This window comes from Rattus rattus, chromosome X (assembly GCF_011064425.1).
Source record: "Rattus rattus isolate New Zealand chromosome X, Rrattus_CSIRO_v1, whole genome shotgun sequence".
NCBI lineage: Eukaryota > Metazoa > Chordata > Mammalia > Rodentia > Muridae > Rattus > Rattus rattus.
In genome coordinates this window covers 11163880-11185993 of record NC_046172.1, presented here as the reverse complement: position 1 = coordinate 11185993, position 22114 = coordinate 11163880, and the positions used below count along the sequence as shown (strand labels likewise).

The 22114-nt window shown below is 42.3% G+C and overlaps 1 protein-coding gene across 1 annotated transcript in view; it reads right to left on the bottom strand.

The window, feature by feature from the left end:
* Positions 1-6868, bottom strand: part of Srpx (sushi repeat containing protein X-linked) — a 74669-nt gene extending 67801 nt beyond the window's left edge. The window contains 1 exon segment of the mRNA XM_032890401.1: positions 6720-6868. Coding sequence (XP_032746292.1) covers positions 6720-6816 — 97 coding nt within the window. The 5' untranslated portion in view covers positions 6817-6868.
* Positions 6869-22114: the final 15246 nt, after the last annotated feature.

Below are 22114 nucleotides of genomic sequence, written 5' to 3'. Positions count from 1 at the left end.
TTGAGCCTGAGACACCCATCCAGGTGGATGGGTTGAAGCTGGCTACAAGCATCCCCTCCTGGTATATCATTATCCTCTTGGAGTCAGGTTCCCTGTTAAGTTATGGGAATAGATAAATTGAAAAGACCCTGTAAGTGGTTCACATGAGTGAGAAAATTACATCTATGCATCGCTAAGACTGAAAGAGTATGATTCTACTAGCTAAAAAGCTGAGAGAAAATGTAAGTAGAAACAGCATTTTACCACTGACCATTAAGAGGAACTGGAACCTGTGTCAGCAAATGAGTCAGAGACAATGTGTCTGGAGAGTTCCTATAAGGAATGGTCATGTGGGAGCTGAGTTCCAGAAAATAGGGGCCATGAACACCACCACTGCTTCTGCAACATTCCACTGTGGGCCCAAAAACTGTTGGCTTAATTCTTGCCCCGTGGCCCCAATTTAACTAATGTGCTTGAATATTCTTGGAGGCCTGTACTAGGCGGTGTTATTTAGCCCAGCAGCCCACACAAGGCACAGTCCAAGACAAATCATTAGAGAATGCTAGGGTACAACTGCATTAAAGATGTGCTCATCAAACACAACTGGAGGAACATTGTGAGGACTAACAACACTACAGGTCCCTATAAGAGCATGACAGAAAAACTATTGCAAAAAATATTTGAAAGCCAAGCAAAACTCTGCCAGTCTAACTCATTGAAAAGGTTTTAAACAAATATATGCAATGTATAACTTCAAGTTTCTGGGATAATCTGAGTCAATGGATCTAAACCCATTTAGATCCATTTGTTCTTCCTGAAGAACAATGCACAGAAAGAAATATCCACTATGAGCTAAGAATTACGGGTGAGTGCATCAATTCTTTAAGGAATGCATACTCAGGAGCTTTCTGAAGCCAGATCGTTCCATGTGCTGCTAAGATTCAGGTGTAACCAATTATTACCTTGGGAACTTGGCAGCGTAGCAGTACTGCTAAGAACATTTGGTGCAAGCCTTCCTTTTAAATCTTTATCTGCAAACCTTACCCTCAGAATCTGTAAACTTCCCAGAGTCTCTAAATCACTTACAATAATGTCCTACGGCAACTTGATAGCCAAAGGTCTCATCAGCTAAGTATGCCCAGACTTGTTTTCTGTCCAATTGGCTCTTTTATTCAGAGAATCGTAAATATTCACTGACATTTTATCTTCCACTCCTTTGTCTCTGGGAAGTAATCTTGGAAATTCTGCTACATGTTACAAAGATATTTGAATTGAATAGTTTGGGTCTTATTCACAACTACCTCAGACAATGACTAGCCTGACGATTGACTCAATATCCTCCCCCAGATCTCAGCCTTTGTGCTAATCAAGAGCAGGAACAATTTCCATCTCTGTTTATATCTACTTTGTTTGATTTTTTCTTTATATATCACTTACTTTTACCTTGATGGGAGGGGTACTGAATGCAGAACTTAAGGCATAAGATGTGGTCTACCTTTCTGAGCTACACTGAGCCCACGGTTGCTTTTAAAATGAGAATTGAAAATTCTATAGCTGGTGTTAACCAGAGAGGCTACCTCCACCTACTCATTGGTTGAATCAAAGTCTAGTCTCACAATTTTGTCTTTTGTGTATTTCTCTCTTTTATTTATTTATTTATTCCTTTATTTAGCTTGTTAAGTCCACATTTTTTCTCACACAGTTCAGGAAGACAGGAAAACCATCTAGTGAATAGTACATTTGGATTATGATAGGGGCTTTTTTTCCCCATGGGAGGAAATAGCTGCCCAGAATTCTGGTTCCAAGTTCTAAACATCCTTAGGGAAACGCAAAGACATTCTAATGCAACGTTGCATCTTCAGCATCGCCATCTTGACAGCAGCATCTCCATGCATCAACCTTCAACATGCAGGTCAAGTTCCTGCATGACTCCCTCAGAGTCTACAGAGTCCGCCACACATTTCCATTCCAGTATTGGCCACTGGACGTGACTGTGCCTAGTTCCTCAGGAAACAGGAAACTACTGCAAAGAAGGAACTGCATACCCTGCTTGCTCCCCTTTTCTAAGCACAGAGCCTCTACACCATTCACAGCCACTTGATAAAGTAAGTCTCTGGGTAAAGCTCAGATTTCATTAGAGAAGGCAGAAACCAATTTTATTTTGGAGCAGACTGTAAATAGACCAGGAAAAGAGCAGCCCCTCTTAAAAGCAAAAGGTCCACTAAAGGCGTGAGTTCCAAAATCTTACAGTTAAAGACGGAAAAACTGGCTCCATGATCTCCCTACAAACTAGATCTTGAGAGACAGTTATTACTACCGTTATTTTGTATGAGAATCTTCAACCTGAATGTTAATCATAACTTGACTGCCACAAACTCCATACTGTGTCATAACTTGGCAACGGCAAACCTATATTGAAACTCTTCACTTTCAATTGCTACTTTTAGACGTGTTCACTGAAAGGGGAATTGTTACAGTGCATATATATGTTTACTAAGGAAACCATTCAACTGCTTTGGAAGGACATGGAATGAAGTGGCCAACAAAAATAAATGCAAGCTCCAGCTTGTGGCTACACTCAGTCTCTCATCTTACGGCCCCCAGCAAAGACAGTTATTGCTTAAACAGGGGGCACTCGTGGATTTAAAATGAACCTCTGTGGCCAGCAAGCCATAGTTTCTATGCATGTAGATTCATGGTGGCACAAGATCCCATTTACTCATGCACCTTTCTTACAGTTCATCAGAGTTTCAGGGTAAACTAAATTCCATAAGCACCAGGTATTCTGCTGAGCATCCTCAGAAATACACAGAAGAGTAAAACATGGTACAGCCATAGATTTTAAGGACTCAGAATCTAAGAGGGGTATATAACTTAGAGTGTGTGAAATGTGTGATAAAGACCACAAAACAGCCACAGAGAGCTGTGTTTGTTTAAAGAAAGACATGAAGTTGCCCTTTCAGTGATCCAGAAATAATTTCGAGAGCCAGAGTGTAGCTCAGCCCCTAGGGCACGCATAGGCCATGTGTCCCATCCCATAACTGGGAAGGAAGAAAGGGAGGGGTTCAGGAAGGGAGGGAGGGTCAGTCAGTTGATTTTGCCAAAGTGCGGATGTTGTTAGATAATGGGGAGAAATTTGAACAGCCAGATGGCTCAGTGGGACACTCCAAGGTGCAGGTAATGAAATCTCCCAAGAAGAAAAACGTAACTAAATTGCTAAAGAGCCATGGAGTGCACATGGACTAGGTTTGAGGAAGTCACGAGCGAAGCACTTGAGAACAATCATGCTGGAACAATCTAGTCCCCGAATATAATGGAGAGCCTTCCACATGAGAGTGGATTTGGGGACTGCTCTAAGGTTTTGAATAGAGAAATACTGGGTAGAAATTAGTCCACTTTATAGGATAGGAAGAGTGCTCAATCAGTAAAGTGCTTGCCACATTCACATAAGAATTTGAGCTCAGATCTCCAGCATCCACATGAAGATCCAGGTATGGTGGCATACACTTGTAATCCCAGAACTGAACAAGAGGAGACAGGAGGAGTTCTGGGATGCTCCAGTCAGCTAGTGTTGCTCAATCGAGGAGCCTCCAATTTAGCGAGAGATCCTGCCTCAGAAATGAAGGTAAAAAGAAACAAAAGAAGACACCTTACACTGGCTTCCAGCTTCTACATAAACACATCATATGCATGCTCATGCACACACACACACACACACATGCATGCATGATCACACATATGTACATACCTGCACATGCACAGAGACACAGACACATGTGCATGCATCTACTTAAAAGACTTGTATTTGGCTTTAAAGAGAGACAATGAACTAGCCTCAGAGACATTAATGCTACAGTCATCATCTAGAAGGGAAGGAATGTACTTTGATTATGGTGCTAGGACTGAGGAGGCAGGCGGGTCTGAAATTGGTGCCTTACTGATGGTTTCTAGCACTGTATTCAACTCACCAATCTGTGAAATGAGAAGCGGGACCAATTTACTGACTGGAAGTGTTCTCAACAAAGACAATGCCAGACAAAAATGCCCTCCTCTCTCTAGCAGATCCTCTTTTATATTGCAGAGTAATTTTGTCAGCTGATTATATGTCTTAAACACAAATAGAAATTTCTAGCCAGGTTCTGCTGAGACCTTAATTGTAGAGCCTGAGCCAGGTGCTCTGCTCCGAATACTTGAATTTCTAGCCAGGTTCTGCTTTCGCTTTACGTTTTCCCTAACGAACAAAACCACATCACTTTACCTGTTTTCTCCAGTACTAGGAGGATGCAAAGACTTTGTCCATGGCTACAGCATTCATCCTCCACCTTCGGCTTTGTTTGCACGGGGTAGAGTGAACTTCCAAAGTCTCAGACATACAGAAGCTTGCAAGAATTCATTTAGGGACAGAATTAACAAACAGGGCCGTTTCTTAAAAGGAGCGAAACATAAACACAGGCAACTTTGCTAGGAGCACTCCATATGTGGGCTTCTATAGACACACAGTCTTTGACAGGCTGGGAATAATAAATCAGGAGCCCAGAAAAACTGCATCAAATTCAGGTTTAGAACTCTAGAGAGCCTCTCCAGGTGGGACTGGGAAAGAGTTGACATTTTACTGACAGAGTTGCTCTAAGAACTCAGAAGCTTACATAATTAAGATACTGATGGGGTCCTAAATCCCTAGCTCCCTCTTTGTGAACTTCCAGATCCAAATCTTCTTTCATGGGCTCTTCCTGGAGACATGCTGTCCACATACTAGAAGGAGTGCCTCTGAGACAACCTTTAAAACATGTCACGCCACAACTAACAGTGAATTCAGCTGACGCCATATGCCTCCAGATGTACAAGTCTAGAGCATTTTCCCTTCCCAGACTTTTACAATCTCTGGCTCAGACTAAAATTTCCTCTGTTGGATTCAGCAGCTGCAGCGGAGCTCACTTCCCAAGATACATCATTGATATGTGCCAAGAGAGGACTCCAACTGGAAGAGTATTCTGTAGTTTAGAGAGCAAGGGGTTGGGGTAGAACGGAGGACTTGGAGGGCAGAAAGGGAAGGGGAAATGGTATAATTATAATATCAAAAAGTAAAATAAATATTTCTTTACGAAATAGGCTAGAAATAGATTAGAAAAATGGGAATGGAAGTGCTTCTGCAAAACTTCAGTTTATCAGAGTGGCGTCAGATGGCAGACAAGGAATCAAGTGGAAGAGTGGCAGAGAGGAACCTGGTGGCTGTCTGGCTGACGGGAGGAGGGACCTACAGGCAGGCTAGTAGACTGAGCCAAGAACCCCAAGGGCAAGTCCCAAAACACAAGCAGTAGTAAGTGACTGAGCTGGCAAATCAAGGATCTGTGGGTGTCTGAGGCTTGGCAGCAAGCTATACTATATAAGGGTAGAAACAGAGAGAAAGGAGCAGAGAGGAGAGAGGGGAGGAGAGCAAATGAAAAGGGAGCCTCCCTGGGACAGGCGCCACCAGAGCTTGAGATTCTTTAACTTAGATTGTCTCTCCTTCCCTTCTTAGCTCCCTTTAACACAATTATTGCCAAGGGTGAGTGGGGACATCAACATCATAAAATGACAGTTCTCTAGCACTTCGGCCCAGTCAGTTCACACAAAACTTCAAACCTGTAAGCATCAGCACAAAACACAAATGTTCCTTTTCACTCACATGCTATCCATCCATCTAGCCATCCACTCACTTGGAACACTCAAAGACCAAAAGTCACCCCTACATCTACCCAGCGTACTTCCTGGAGATTTCTTCTCAGGCCCCAGATTTAAACTGTCCACAGCGGTGTCTAACACTAAGGCAATTATTTGCATACGTTATAATTCATGCCACCACTTTTCTATCAACAGAAAGCTAAAAATGCTGCATAGATTGGCTTTTCATTCCAAGGCCACAGGGGGCACATAGCATGTAGCCCTGCCCCTCTGACACTCTCTGTTAGCCTAAAATTTCATTGTGAGGATGTTAACGAGATATTTTTAAAAGAGGCATTGCCAAAGAGAATTTTCCCTGTACTGTGAAAACCCAGTAAATACCAGGGTCCCCTTAGATGTTGGAGACCACGCCCTCCAGTACAATCCTGTGCCTTTCCTGCTTTCCCTGGTGCTAACCAAGTGCATGCCACATGTCACCACTCTCAGCTGGCACTTCTCCCTTAGAGAAGCAAACTTTCTCGGAATCCCAGAGTTTGGCGGGGGACAGAGGGGGGGGGAGGAGCGGACTGGACAAGAGGATGCATGAAGGCTCTTTCGCTAGGCTAGTAAAGTCTACAAGAGTTTTGGAGCTGCTCAACTCCAAGGGCAAGATTTGGGGCTTTTTCCAAAAGTAAGCTGCCTGGCCCAGAGCGCTGACAGTCATCAAAACCCTGTGAGGGGCTGGGAGGGAGCAAAAGAAGCTATGCAGTGTGGTGAGAAAGAATCAAAAGAGCCCGTGGCCAAACTTTCTCTTCGTAGCCTTCTATGCCAAGAGGGTTTGATTTAAACTTTGGAGCCCTGGGAGCAGAAGGTGCTCAGGCTCGGGCTCCAGGCGCTGCATGGTAGAACTCAGTTCCTTGTACATAATCAGGAGCAACACTCCTCCTTCAGACCCCGCTTCCTGGGACTGTGAAAGCTGAGTTCAGAGGTAAAAAAGGAAACCCCACATCTCCTGCTGTTCCAAGAGAAGGGTTTCAGCAGACGGTTCCGCGGTTCCTAGATGCCTCACTTGGGAAACACCCACAATCCCTATCTCCTACCTGGGAAGCCCTGGCTCGGCGGGACGTGCAGCAGCGCCAGCAACAGCAACAGTACTTGAGGCAGCAGCAGCGTGGGCCGGAGTCCCGGGCTCCCCATGGCGAGCCGGCGCTTCCCCCGCGGGCAGGCTGCACAGCTCTAAGGGGCTGGAGGAGGCCAAGAGACCGAGGGGTTGTGTAGTGAGCCAGAGCCTCTAAAGCCAGGCTGGAAAACTCCTCCTTGGCGGCTTCCTTCTTTCCCTCCCTCCAGTCAGGGGCCTGCCCTCCTTCTTCCTCCTCCCTGGAAGGCAGAGCAGTTCAGGGCTCCCCGCCCCACCATTTGCCCACCCCCTCTTTTTTGTGCCACCCCTTTTTTTCTGGAAACCTGGATGTTCCCCCGTCGGAGGTCTCCAGCTAGAGGGCCTAGAAACCCTTTACATCCAAAAGCATGCTTTGCTGCATTTGCACCCCCCTCAGCCCCAAGACACAAACTCGGGGACTTCAAGTATCCTGGACTCTTGGAAGGAATCTGTGCATGCTGAAGGCAGAAACCCTTGCATGTCACATAGAAACAGAGACAACCTAGGAGTTCAGAGTTTCCCTCTGAAGCTGGGTACCATGGCCCGAAGCTGGTTACTATGATGAACTTCCTAGTTCATTGTACTAGGAAAAAAGACAGCCAGGAACTTGATTTGAACAGACCTAGGGTTGGAAGCGAGATATAAGATTACACCGGCACCAAGACTCATTCTACAAGTGTTCCTGTGTTTGTTTCTCTTTTGCAAAGGCTAGGCCTGGTGCATGCCTGCTGTGCTGTGGTTTAGAATGGGACTTAAGGGCCAGCTGATGGGAGACACAAAAGACAGGAGGTCCGCTGCCTACCCACGAACTCACAGATTCAGTGGTAGTTTCCTGCAGCCAGATCTAGCCATCTCCTGGGTTGTTCTCAACCACCGTGAGAACAGCAGGACCAGCTCAGAGTCTCCACCCTATGGGCTGGCATGGCTACATTCTAGTACCAGGAGAAGGTTTCTAGGCTGTCCTCAGGATGGATCTGGTTTCTTGGAGGCATTTGTGGAAGACAAAACCCCTGTGACTAGACAAGGATCGTGCCCACTGCAGAACTACATCTTTCTCTTTGCTACAGCAGTCCCTTATAGGCCAAGGTCTTTGATATTAATGACCCAGAGATTTTTAAGTCATTCATTCGAACAGACCTTTCCAATTTCTAACTAAACCCCCAAACTTGGGCTTCCATATGACCCTTTTCGGCATTTGAGAAAACTTCTTTCTTTTGGTTTTTTAATTTTTTTTTAATTAGATATATTTCTTTACCCAGTTTCCTGTCCATAAGCCCGCATCCCCAACCCTTCCCCCATATGGGTGTTCCCTCCTCCACCTCCCTTACTGCCCCCCCATACATTCCCCTGCACTAGGGGTCCAACCGTGGCAGGACCAAAGACTTCGCCTTCCACTGGTGCCCCAACAAGGCTATTCTCTGCTACATAAGCAGTTGGAGCCCTGGGTCAGTCCATGTATAGTCTTTCAGTAGTGGTTTAGTCCCTGGAAGCTCTGGTTGGTTGACATTGTTGTTGTTATGGGGTTGCAAGCTCCTTCAACTCTTTCAATACTTCCTCTAATTGCCCCCAAGGGGGTCCTGTTCTCAGTTCAGAAGTTTGCTACTAGCATTGACCTCTGTATTTGAAATGCTCTGGATGTGACTCTCAGAAGAGATCTACATCCGGTCCCTTTCAGCATGCACTTTTTAGCTTCATCCATCTTATCTAGTTTGGTGGCTGTATATATATGGACCACATGTGGGGCAGACTCTGAATGGCCATTCCTTTAGTCGCTGCTCTAAACTTTGCTTTCATATCCCCTCCTATGGATATTTTTCCCCTTTCAAGAGGAAGTGGGAGCATCCACATTTTGGTCATCCTTCTTGAGTTTCCTGTGGTCTGTGGATTGCATCTTGGGTAATTTGAGCTTTTGGGCTAATATCCACTTATCAGTGAGTGCATACCAAGTGTGTTTTTCTGTGATTGAGTTACCTCACTCAGGATGATATTTTCTAGATCATTCCAATTCTTTCCAACTCCTCCAGTTGTGAAATATGGGGGAAGGCTGGGCCCCTCTGTGGTCTCACTCAGATCAGACTCTTCAGAGAATAAGTGTCTATTTTGTCACAGACTGGCCAGGACTTCAAAGGAACTTCATGAAGAAGAACTAGGAAATATCATCCTGAGTGAGGTAAAGACACTCAAAAAGACGAGCATGGTAGGCACTCACTTATAAATCATATTAACCACAAATATCCATATTACAACCAGCAGACTCAGAGAAGCTAAGTAATGAGGAGGGCTCAGCGGGGGATGAATGAATCCCACAGTGAAGGGGAAATAGAATAGACATCACAGGTGGGGGGTCTCAATGGGGAAGTGGAAACAGGATGGATCAGGTGTAGGGTGGACAGAGGGAGAGAGTACTAGGAGAGACAACTGGAATCAGGGCGGCAGGGGGTCATACTGGAATTTATGAGGGTGACCCCATTGAAGACTCCTAGCAAAGGGGGATATGGAGCCTGAACCAATCGACAACTCTACCCAGGCAAGACTTCCAATGGAGGGATTGGGAAACCTACCCAGCGACCAAACCTTTAGCTTATTTGTCCTGCCTATAAGATGTGCTGGGGTAAACGTGGCCCAGAACATGTGCGGATGGCCAATGACTGGTCCAGCTTGAGACCCATGCCATGAGACAGAGTCAACTCCTGACACTTCCTGGAGGGCCAGGATCCAGAGGCTAGAGAGCCCCGAGACATAGGATAGAACCAATCATGACTGGCAATAAAAGCCAACGAAATGATTCCTAATGGAATTTAGCCACACTCATAGATCGGTGCCTAGCACAACTGCCTTCAGAGAGGCCTCCCTCGGCAAGTGAGAGAAATAGATGCAGAGACACACAGCCAAACATTATGAGGAGCTTGGGGAAGGAGGTGATGGGGAAGATCGAAGGAGCCAGAGGGATCAAGGATACCACAAGAAAGCCCACAGAAATCACCTAATCTGGGCTCATAGGGGCTCACAGAGCCTGAACCTTCAAGCAGGGAGCCTGAATGAGACTGACCTAAGAGCTCTGCACATTTGTTACAGTTGTATAGCATGATCTTCCCTTGGGATACCTGACAGTGGGAGGAGGGGCTGTCTCTGACTCTATTACCTACCTTTGGGACCCTTTCCTCCTACGAGGTTATTCTCTTGTCTAACCTCAATAAAAGAGGAGGTGCCTAGTCTTACTATAACCTTGTTATGCCATGACTGGTTGATATTCATGGGAAGCCTGCTCCTATCTGAAGAGAAATGAAAGAGTGACTGGGGAAGGAAACAGAGGTTGGGATGTAAAAATTAATTAATTAATTAATTAATCAAAAGGATTTAATAAAAAATTAAAAGAGTAAAAACTAAAACAGCTATGCAAAGCAATAGGGCATTATTTAGAATAACTGCATTTTTTTTAAAAAAAGATACTGGCCTGGACCAATGAAATCAAAATCCTTAGGGATGGCTGTAATGCTTGAGTTGATATAACCTTTTACTCTTCACTGCTCAGTGGTACTGGTTTTAGATTCTATACCAAGTTCATGACCAGACTTTCTCAAGCTGGGTGACTTTGGGGGCTGAAGGCGTCCTCCCTGGGCAAGGGCTTCATTGAGCATGAAGTATGTTTAGTTAGCAGACTCAGCACTTATACACCAGATACCAGGAGCAACCCCAATGCCTAGTATTGACAAATAACAATTGTCTTGAGACATTACTGAATGTCCTACATATCAAAAGTTGCTCCCAGTTAAGAACAATTATTCTTGGTCCATAAGCAAGGACCCATTTAATCCCAGCAGAGGCAGAGGCAGGCAGATCTCTATGAGTTTGAGGACAACCTGGTCTACAGTGTGAGCTCCATGATAGCCAGGGCTTTACAGAGAAACCTTGTCTCCAAAATTAAAAAAAAAAAAATCACTCAGTTTATCCAGATGTAGTAATGCGGACCTCCAATTGCAGCAAGAATTCAAGTTTGAGGCCAGCATAGACTACATAGGGAGACTCTCTCTCTCTCTCACATTGTTATACATTGTAATTGGATTCTCATTTACTGTTGTTGTTGACGATGATGATGGTGGTGGTGGTGGTGGTGGTGGTGGTGACGACAGTGATGATTGTGATTATTCCTCTGATACCTTTCAGAGCAGAAGGAAGGTGAGAAAATGAAGTTAAAAACCTATACTACTCTATCTTGATAGACAACACAATATTTAAGTAGGAACATAATCTGTTAAGTAAGTTTAAATGAGTTAAGTGAAATGGAGTCACCCAGAGAGCGCCACGCGGACCCTGATCTTAGCCCTGTATTGCTCACCCGTGTTACTATTAGTGAATGAGGGCAAGGATTCTGTTTTTCAACCTGAAGCCAGAAAAGCAACAAATAATTTCCAAATATCTGCACAGCAGGGATGCTGGACTGACTTGAAACACCAAAACATAAAAGGATAAATATGATGCCTAGTTTGAGATTTCAGAAATTAACCATACATGAAAAATCCAAGGATCCTTAGAAATCAACAGTTTTTCTCCCTCCATCAAGCATATAAAGATGTGTCACACAAAGTTTGTATTTTGCAATATGCATAGTAGTAAAAGGTGAGTGGTTCCTGTACATATCAATATCCCTTAATAGGAGAATCATTTTATTAATTATATGTTTGTATATACCTGATTAAATACTATGTGGCCTTTAAAATGAATGAACAAGATGCCAATGTGCTTATGCAAAATGCATTCAAGTTATCCTACACAATGAAATAACAAGGAGCAAAACAATGCATCCTAATGCCCTTTGTGCTTGGAGAAAGCAGGGTAATGGTACAGTATGGGGAAGGCAGGGTAGAAAGAGTTGATATGGGAAAATCCTTTGTATTGTTGAAATGTTTAGGCATGTGGTATTTTCTTTTTATTATCACAAAAATAAATCTTTGAAAATGTTTTCTAAAACACACAGCTAACTGACAGTGTGCACTTGAAATCTCGGCACTCAGGAGGCTGGGGCAAGAGGATTCTGAGTATAATGCCAGCCTGGGCTACATACGGACCCCATGGAAGAAAGGGAAAAAGAAACTTCACAGCATACCCGCACCACTAGAGTAGAGTGGCTCACAAGAAAATTTCAAGATCCCTCAGGGTTATACAGACATCTGTCCAGTGCTCTGAATAATTCCTTGACCCTGGGCAAAGTGGTAGTGAGAAAAGATCATAGACATCACAGTCTGGCAGACATGACAGTCATCTGCAGTACCGGATGCAGAATTCAACAATGGTCTTGACTCTGGACCAAAGCAGATTGGGCCACAATGAAAAAAAAAACAAAAAACAAAAAAACAAGGGAATGGATTCCCAAGCTTTACTCGCTCTTTCTTTCTTGAACTTGTTGACTCCTCTCTAATCTATCCAGTCATTCACACCTCTTTATTCTCCCATCCTCTTAAACTAGATCTTTGGTTCATCCCTTTCCACATCTTCTCATGATACATGGATGGAAGGGAACTTTAAATGACTTATCCATCATTCCTTAGAAAATCCGTCGTCATGATGGTGAAAGCCAGGAACCTCTCCTTGCTTTTCACCACATTCGGGTATACTGAAGTGATGCCAGGTTTGCTTTTGTATCATCTCTTTGTATACATATATCCAAAGTATTGACTCCTATTGAAAGAAATAGAAAACCAAGTACAAGGCCATAAGCAGAGTTTGGCATGATGTGTTAGAGTAATATTTGGTGAAATTTATTGAGCACGATTAACTGGGAAATAATTTTGCTGGGTATAGTAGATCCAATTTCTTTCTGGCTAAGACAGTGTTTACTGCACAGGTCATAGAAGTTTCCTGTTAACTGATAGAAGGCTTTAACTTTTAATTTTAATGTTTTATTATATATATATGTATATATATAAACGATCTGATATACAATTTAAAATGAATATTTTTAAATTAGATTTCTCAGATATCAGGTGACTATCAAACTGCTCTATCAGTTTCTAAAGTCTTATTCTATGTATCTGTACTTATTAGAGTTAGTACCAAAGAGTTCAGAGTAACATTATACAAGCTACAAACTGTACTAGACATTCTAAGAACGAACAATCAAGTGTAAGGCAATGTGGTACGCATTTATTGGACAGGTGATGAAAGAATACAATATTGGGGGGGGGGTTGGTTATAGGTTTCTTATTGGTTTCTACTTAAAAAGGTAACTCGGAGAAGTCCAACATTAAGAACATGGTAACTAAGGACAGTTTAAGAGTAAGATGTGCTTACAACCTTTCGGTTTACAGACTTCTCTTCCTATGCTACTTAGAATGATTCAACACAAGAAATAGAGAATGCATGTACTGTGAATATGTAAAGGAAAACAGATCTGTAATATAAAAATTATACTATCAAAAAGCAAGGACAATTTCAGCTACAGTTGATTTGATGTATGCAGTGAAGATTCAGGAAAAAAAATGTTTTTATAAAGGCTGAAGAGGAAAGCATGAGGAGAAAGCAGAAATGCCAGAAGGTGAACTTTAAAGAAAGAAAATAACTTGTGGTGATCTCTCTCTTTTGCTTAGCAGCCTTTGTAGTTATCCTAACAACCAAAGGGGGCTGAATACCCTGAAAAAGGACACCGTTCTTTCTACCCCAAAGAGAACTGAGTTTTCAGGGCAAATTGCCATCTGACAACATCTGGAAAGACAGACAAGTCAGTGAATCCTAGCTGAGATCTGAAACAGAAGACATGCTGTGGCTACAATTTAAATAACACATTAGAAACTTGCTGGAATTTTAGTGTGGAATAATGTGAGAATAAAGGGCTCCTAGCAGAGTCATAGCAATTGACCCTCACACTGCAGTGGGCTTTACCTTCAGGAGTCCTACCAAAGTTTCATGATGAAGGTCTAAGAAAGACCCTTTCAGCTCTGGCAGGGGGAAAAGAAGATTGATCGTTTGAAATATTCAGAGATGACTTTATATAAAAGGTGAAAGACTCAATCAATCAATTACAGGTTTATTCCTTAGCTAGACCTGCTTTCAGGTCTCTTAACCACATCTTATAATACCTATGAGAGGACATTTTATTTTTTTTTCTTTATTAACTTGAGTATTTATTATTTACATTTTGATTGTTATTCCCTTTCCCGGTTTCCGGGCAAACATCCCCCTAACCCCTCCCCCTCCCCTTCTCTATGGGTGTTCCCCTCCCCATCCTCCCCCCATTATCGCCCTCCCCCCAATAATCATGTTCATTGGGGGTTCAGTCTTGGCAGGACCCAGGGCTTCCCCTTCCACTGGTGCTCTTACTAGGATATTCATTGCTACCTATGAGGTCAGAGTCCAGGGTCAGTCCATGTATAGTCTTTAGGTAGTGGCTTAGTCGCTGGAAGCTCTGGTTGCTTGGCATTGTTGTACATATGGGGTCTCAAGCCCCTTCAAGCTCTTCCAGTTCATTCTCTGATTCCTCCAACGGGGGTCCCGTTCTCAGTTCAGTGGTTTGCTGCTGGCATTCGCCTCTGTATTTGCTGTATTTTGGCTGTGTCTCTCAGGATCGATCTACATCCGGCTGTTGGCCTGTACTTCTTTGCTTCATCCATCTTGTCTAATTGGGTGGCTGTATGTATGGGCCACATGGGGCAGGCTCTGAATGGGTGTTCCTTCTGCCTCTGTTTTAAACTTTTGCTCCTATTCCCTCCCAAAGGGTATTCTTGTTCCCCTTTTAAAGAAGGGAGTGAAGCATTTGCATTTTTGATCATCGGTCTTGAGTTTACGTTGTGTTCTGTGCATCTAGGGCAATTCAAGCATTTGGGCTAATAGCCACTTATCAATGAGTGCATATCATGTGTGTTTTTCTGTGATTGGGTTACCTCACTCAGGATGATATTTTCCAGTTCCAACCATTTACCTATGAATTTCATAATGTCATTGTTTTGATAGCTGAGTAATATTCCATTGTGTAGATGTACCATTTCTGTATCCATTCCTCTGTTGAAGGCATCTGGTTCTTTCAAACTTCTGGCTATTATAAATAAAGGCTTACTATGAACATAGTGGAGCAATCTTTGTTATATGTTGGGGCATCTTTTGGGTATATGCACAAGAGAGGTATAGCTGGGTCCTCAGGTAGTTCAATGGAGAGGACGTTTTAAAATGTTATTCATTTATTTATTTTTATTTATTTTTACACTCCAGATTTTATTCCTCCTGGTCCATCCCCGAGGGTTCCCACATCCCATACCTGCTCCCCACCTCCATACTCCCCTCCATCTCTTCTGAGATGTCCTCCTCTCACCCACCCACCAGACCTCCTAAACTCCTGGGGCCTCCAGTCTCTTGAGGGTTAGGTGCATCTTCTTTGACTGAACCCAGACCTGGGAGTCCTCTGCTGTGTATGTGTTGGAGGCCTCATCTCAGCTGGTGTATGCTGCCTGGTTGGTGATCCAGTGTCTGAGAGATCTCAGGGGTCCAGGTTAATTGAGACTGCTGGTCCTCCTACAGGGTTGTCCTCCTCCTTAGCTTACTCCAGTTTTTCCCTAATTCAACCAGAGGGGTCAGCAACTGCTGTTTATTGGTTGGTGCACATATCTGCATCTGACTCTTTCAGCTGCTTGTTGGGTCTTTTGGAGGGCAGTCATGATAGGTCCCCTTTTGTGAGTGCCCCATAGCCTCAGTAATACTGTCAGGTCGTGGGGCCTCCCCTTGAATTAGAACCCACTTTGGGTCTGTCGCTGGACCTTCTTTTCCTTAGACTCTTCTCCATTTCCAACTCTGCATTTCTTTCAGACAGGAAGAATTACGGGTCAGAGTTTTGGCTGTGGGATAGCAACCCCATCCCTCACTTGATGTTCTGTCTTTCTGCTGGAGGTGGATTCAATAAGTTCCCTCTCCCCACTGTAGGGCATTTCATCTAGGATCCCCCCTTGTTTCCTGAGAGTCTCTCACTCCCCAGGTCTCTGGTACATTCTAGAGGGTCTTCCCAATTTCCTTCTTCCTGAAGTCACCTGTTTCTATTCTTTCTGCTGTCCCTCAGGGCTTCAATCCTTTTCCCCTGCTAAATACCAGATCATGTTCTCCTCTCCCCCCAACCCCATCTCCTTTCTCTCCTATGTCTCTCCCTCCCTCCCCCCATGTGGTTGCTTTCTTCTCCCTCCCAAGCGGGACTGAGGCTTCCTCACTTGAGCCCTTCAGCTTGTTGATCATTTTGAGTTCTGTGTACTGTATCTTGGGTATTCTGTACTTTTTTTGGTTAATATCCACTTTTTTTTGATATGTGCAAAAATAGATACATTTAGATACATTTTATTGCTTTAGGGTCTTCTTTATTGACTCTCTTTTTTCTTTTACTGGATTTTTTAAATTTACATTTCAAATGTAAAATTACATTTCCCTTTCTGGGTTTCCCGGACATAAGCCCCCTTTCTTATCCCATTCCCCTTCATATATAAGGCTGTTCCCCTCCGAATCCACTCCCGTTCCTGCCCCCTCCCCCCATATTACACTGCACTGGGGGGTTCAACATTGGCAGGACCAAGGGCTTCTCCTTCCATTGGTGCCTAACAAGGCCATTCCCTGCTACATATGCAGCTGGAGCCATGGTTCTGCCCATGTATAGTCTTTGGGTAGTGGTTTAGTCCCTGGAATCTCTCTTTGGTTGGCATTGTTGTTCATATGGGGTTGCAAACCCCTTCAGCTCCTTCAATCCTTTCTCTAACTCCTCCAACAGGGGTCCTATTCTCAGTTCAATGGTTTGCTGCTAGCATTCGCCTCTGTATTTGACATGTTCTGGCTGTGCCTCTCAGGAGACTCCTGGCTCCTGTCAGCATGCACTACTTAGCTTCATAAATCTTATCTAGTTTTGGTAGAGATTATATATATATATATATATATATATATATATATATATATATTCCACATGTTTCTGCTTTAAACTTTGCCTCCATATTCCCTCCTATGAATATTTTTGTTGTCCCTTTTAAGAAGGATGAAGCATCCACACTTTGGTCGTCTATCTTCTTGAGCTTCATGTGATCTGATTATATCTTGGGTAATCCGAGATTTTGGACTAATATTCACTTATCAGTGAGTGCACTCCATGTGTGTTTTTCTGTGATTGGATTTCCTCACTCAGGATGATATTTTCCAGTTCCATCCATTTGCCTATGAATTTCATAAAGTCATTGTTTTTGCTAGCTGAGTAATATTCCATTGTGTAGATGTACCACATTTTCTGTATCCATTCCTCTGTTGAAGGGCATCTGGGTTCTTTCCAACTTCTGGCTATTATAAATAAGGCTGCTATGAACATAGTGGAGCACGTGTCTTTGTTATATGTTGGGGCATCTTTTGGGTATATGCCCAAGAGAGGTATAGCTGGGTCATCAGGTAGTGCAAATTTGAATTTTCTAAGAAACCTCCAGACTGATTTCCAGAATGGTTGTACCAGTCTGCAATCCCACCAACAATGGAGGAGTGTTCCTCTTTCTCTGCATCCTCTCCAGCATCTGCTGTCACCTGAGTTTTTGATCTTGGCCATTCTGACTGGTGTGAGGTGGAATCTCAGGGTTCTTTTGATTTGTATTTCCCAGATGACTAAGGATGTTGAGCATTTCTTTAGGTACTTCTCAGCCATTCAATATTCCTCAGATGAGCATTATTTGTTTAGCTCTGTACCCCATTTTAATAGGGTTATTTGGCTCTCTGGAGTCTAACTTCTTGAGTTCTTTGTATATTTTGGATATTAGCCTTCTATCAGATGTATACCCGATAAAGATCTTTTCCCAGTATTTTGATTGCCATTTAGTCTTAATGACAGTGTTCTTTGCCTTGCTGTTCAGGAAATTTTCCTCTTGCCCATGTGATCGAGATTCTTTCCCAATTTTCCTTCTATTGGTCTTGTTTTATATAGAGGTCCTTTGTCCACTCAGCCTTAAGCTTTGCGTAGGGCAATAAGAATGGATTGATTTGCACTCATCTACACACTGACCTCCAGTTGAAGCAGCACCATTTGTTGAAAATGCTATATTTTTTCCATTGGATGGTTTTAGCTCCTTTGTCAAAGATCAAGTGACCATATGTATGTGGGTTCATTTCTGGGTCTTCAATTCTATTCCACTGATCTACCTGCCTGTCTCTGTATCAATACCATACAGTTTTTATGACTATTGCTCTGTAATACTGCTTAATGTCAGGGATGGTGATTCCCCTAGAAGTTCTTTTATAGTTGAAGATATTTTTTGCTATTTTGGGTTTTTTGTTATTCCAAATGAATTTGGAAATTGCTCTTTCTAATCTATGAAGACCTGAGTTGGAATTTTGTTGGGGATTGCACTGAATCTGTAGATTGCTTTTGGCAAAACGGACATTTTTAATCTATCAATCCTGCCAATCCATGAGGGTGGGAGATCTTTCCATCTTCTGAGATGTTCTTCAATTTCTTTCTTCAGAGACTTGAAGTGTTTGCCATACAGATCTTCCACTTACTTGGTAATAGTCACACCAAGGTATTTTGTGTTATTTGTGACTATTGTGAAGGGTGTCAATTCCCTACTTTCTTTCTCAGCCTGTTTATCCTTTGGGTAGAGGAAGGCCACTGATTTGTTTGAGTTAATTTTATACCCCAAAACTTTGCTGAGGTTGTTTATCAGGCTTAGTAGTTCTTTGGTGGAACTTTTGTGGTCACTTAAGAAAAATATAACATCTGCAAATAGTGATAGTTTGATTTCTTCCTTTCCAATTTGTATCCATTTTACTTCCTTTTGTTGTCTGATTGCTCTGGCTAGAACTTCAAGTACAATATTGGGAGAGAGTGGGCAGCCTTGTCTAGTTCCTGATTTTAGTGGGATTGCTTCAAGTTCCATTTAGTTTAATGTTAGCCACTGGTTTGGTGTATATGGCTTTTACTATGCTTAGGAATAGGCCTTGAATTTCTGATCTCTTCAGGACTTTTATCATGAAGGGGTGTTGAATTTTGTCAAATGCTTTCTCAGCATCTAATGAAATGAACATGTGTTTTTTTTTCTTTGAGTTTGTTTATATAGTGGATTATGCTGATGGATTTCTGTATATTAAAACATAACTGAGTCCCTAGGATGAAGCCTACTTGATCATGATAGATGATCGTTTTGATGTGTTCTTGGATTCAGTTTGCAAGAATTTTATTGAGTATTTTTGCATCAAATCCATAAGGGAAATTGGTCTGAAGTTCTCATTCATTGTTGGGTCTTTGTGTGGTTTAGGTATAAGCATAATTGTGGCTTCATGGAAGGAATTTGGTAGTGCTCCATCTGCGTCTATTTTGTGGAATAGTTTGGACATTATTGCTATGAGGTCTTCTAAGAAGCTTTGATAGAATTCTGCACTAAACCCATCTGGCCCTGGGCTCTTTTTGGTTGGGAGACTTTTAATAACTGCTTATATTGATTTAGGAGTTATAGGGTTGTTTAGATGGTTTATTTGTTCCTGATTTAACTTTGGTACCTGGTATTTGTCTAGAATATTGTCCACTTCCTCCAGATTTTCCAGTTTTGTTGAATATAGGCTTTGTAGTAGGATCTGATGATTTTTTGAATTTCCTCAGATTCTGTTGTTATGTTTCCCTTCTCATTTCTGATTTTGTTAATTTGGATAATCACTCTTTGCCCTCTGGTTATCTTCTATTCCACTGATCTACCTTCCTGTCTCTGTACCAATCTTGTTGATTTTCTCAGAGAACAAGCTTTTGGTTTTGTTGATTCTTTGTATACTCCATTTTGTTTCTACTCCGTTGATTTCAGCTCTGAGTTTGATTATTTCCTGCCTTCTACTCTTCCTGGTGTATTTGCTTCTTTTTGTTCTAGAGCTTTTAGGTGTGCTGTCAAGCTGCTGACATATGCTCTTTCCTGTTTCTTTCTGCAGGCACTCAGAGATATGAGTTTTCCTCTTAGCACAGCTTCCGTTGTTTCCCATAAGTTTGGGTCTGTTGTACCTTCATTTTCATTAAATTCTAAGAAGTCTTTAATTTCTTTCTTTATTTCTTCCTTGACCAGGTTATCATTGAGTAGAGCATTGTTCAACTCCCATGTATATGTGGGCATTCTTTCCTTACTGTTATTGAAGACCAGCTTTAGCCTGTGGTTGTCTAATAGGATGCATGGGATTATTTCTATCTTTCTGTATCTGTTGAGGCCTGTTTTATTACCAATTATATGGTCAATTTTGGAGAAAGTACCATGAGGTGATGAGAAAAAGTTATATCCTTTTAGGATAGAATTTTCTATAAATATCTGTTAAAACCATTTGGTTCATGGCTTCTCTTAGTCTGTCTATGTCTCTGTTTAATTTCTGTTTCCATGATCTGTCCACTGATGAGTGCTGAAATCTCCTACTATTATTGTGTGAGGTGCAATGAGTGCTTTGAGCTTTAGTAAGGTTTCTTTTATATACATATGTGCCCTTGTATTTGGAGCATAGATATTTAGGATTGAGAGTTCATCTTGGTTGATTTTTCCTTTGATGAATATAAAGTGTCCTTCCTTATCTTTTTTGATGACTTTTGGTTGAAAAATCAATTTTATTCGATATTAGAATGGCTACTCCAGCTTGCTTCTTCAGACCATTTGCTTGGAAAGTTGTTTTCCAGCCTTTTACTCTGAGGTAGTGTCTGTCTTTGTCTCTGAGGTGTGTTTCCTGTATGTAGCAAAATGTTGGGTCCTCATTGCGTATCCAGTTTGTTAATCTGTGTCTTTTTATTGGGAAATTGAGTTCATTGATATTGAGAGATATTAAGTAATAGTGAGTGTTGCTTCCTGTTATATTCGTGTTTGGATGTGAGATTATGTTTGTATGCGTGTCTTCTCTTTGGTTTGTTGCAAAACAATTAGTTTCTTGCTTTGTCTAGGGTGTAGCTGGCTTCCTTGTGTCAGGCTTTACCATTTATTATCCTTTGTAGCGCTGGATTTGTAGAAAGATGTTGTGTAAATTTGTTTTTGTCATGGAATATCTTGGTTTCTCCATCTATGTTAATTGAGAGCTTTGCTGGTACAGTAACCTGGGCTGGCATTTGTGTTCTCTTAGGGTCTGTATGACATCTGTCCAGGATCTTCTGACTTTCATAGTCTCTGGTGAGAAGTCTGGTGTAATTCTGATAGGTCTGCCTCCATATGTTATTTGACCTTTTTCCCTTATTGCTTTTAATATTCTTTCTTTGTTTCGTGGATTTGGTGTTTTGACTCTCATGTGACGGGAGGAGTTTCTTTTCTGGTCCAATCTGTTTGGAGTTCTGTAGGCTTCTTGTATGTTTATGGGCATCACTTTCTTTAGGTTAGGGAAGTTTTCTTATATGATTTTGTTGAAGATATTTACTGGTCCTTTGAGTTGGGAGTCTTCACTCTCTTCTGTACATATTATCCTTAGGTTTGATCTTCTCATTGTTTCCTGGATTTCCTGTATGTTTTGGGCCAGTAGCTTTTTCTGTTTTACATTATCTTTGACAGTTTTGTCAATGATTTCTATGAAATCTTCTGCTCCTGAGATTCTCTCTTCCATCTCTTGTATTCTGTTGGTGAAGCTTGTATCTACAGCTCCTTGTCTCTTCCTTTGGTTTTCTTTTTTTTTTCCTTTTTTTCTTTTTTTCAGAGCTGGGGACCGAACCCAGGGCCTTGCGCTTCCTAGGCAAGCACTCTACCACTGAGCTAAATCCCCAACCCCTTCCTTTGGTTTTCTATATCCAGGGTTGTCTCCCTTTGTGCTTTCTTTATTGCTTCTATTTCCATTTTTAATTCCTTCACCTGTTTGATTGTGTTTTCCTGTAATTCTTTCAGGGATTTTTGCATTTCCTCTCCATAGGCTTTTGCTTGTTTATTTGTGTTTTCCTCCATTTCTCTAAGGGAGTTCTTTATGTCTTTCTAGAAGTCCTCCATCATCATGATCAAATGTGATTTTATATCTAGATCTTGCTTTTCTGGTGTGTTTGGATAATCAGTGTTTGCTTTGTTGAGAGAATTTGGCTCCGATGATGCCATGTAGTCTTGGTTTCTGTTGCTTGGGTTCCTGTGCTTGCCTCTTGCTATCATGTTGTCTCTGGTTTTACCTTTTTCTGCTATTTCTGACAGTGGTTAGACCGTCCTATAGGCCTGTGTGTCAGGAGTGCTATAGACCTGTTTTCCTGTTCTCTTTCAGGGAGTTATGGGAACAGAGTGTTCTGCTTTCAGGCGTGTAGTCGTTCCTGTCTACTGGTGTTCCTGTGGGCATGTGTACTGAGTCCACCAGGAAGGTCGCTTGGACCAGAAAAGTTGGTCTTGCCTCTGGTCTCGGGCCTGGAGTCACTTCTCAGATCCGGGTTTCAGCTCTCCGTGA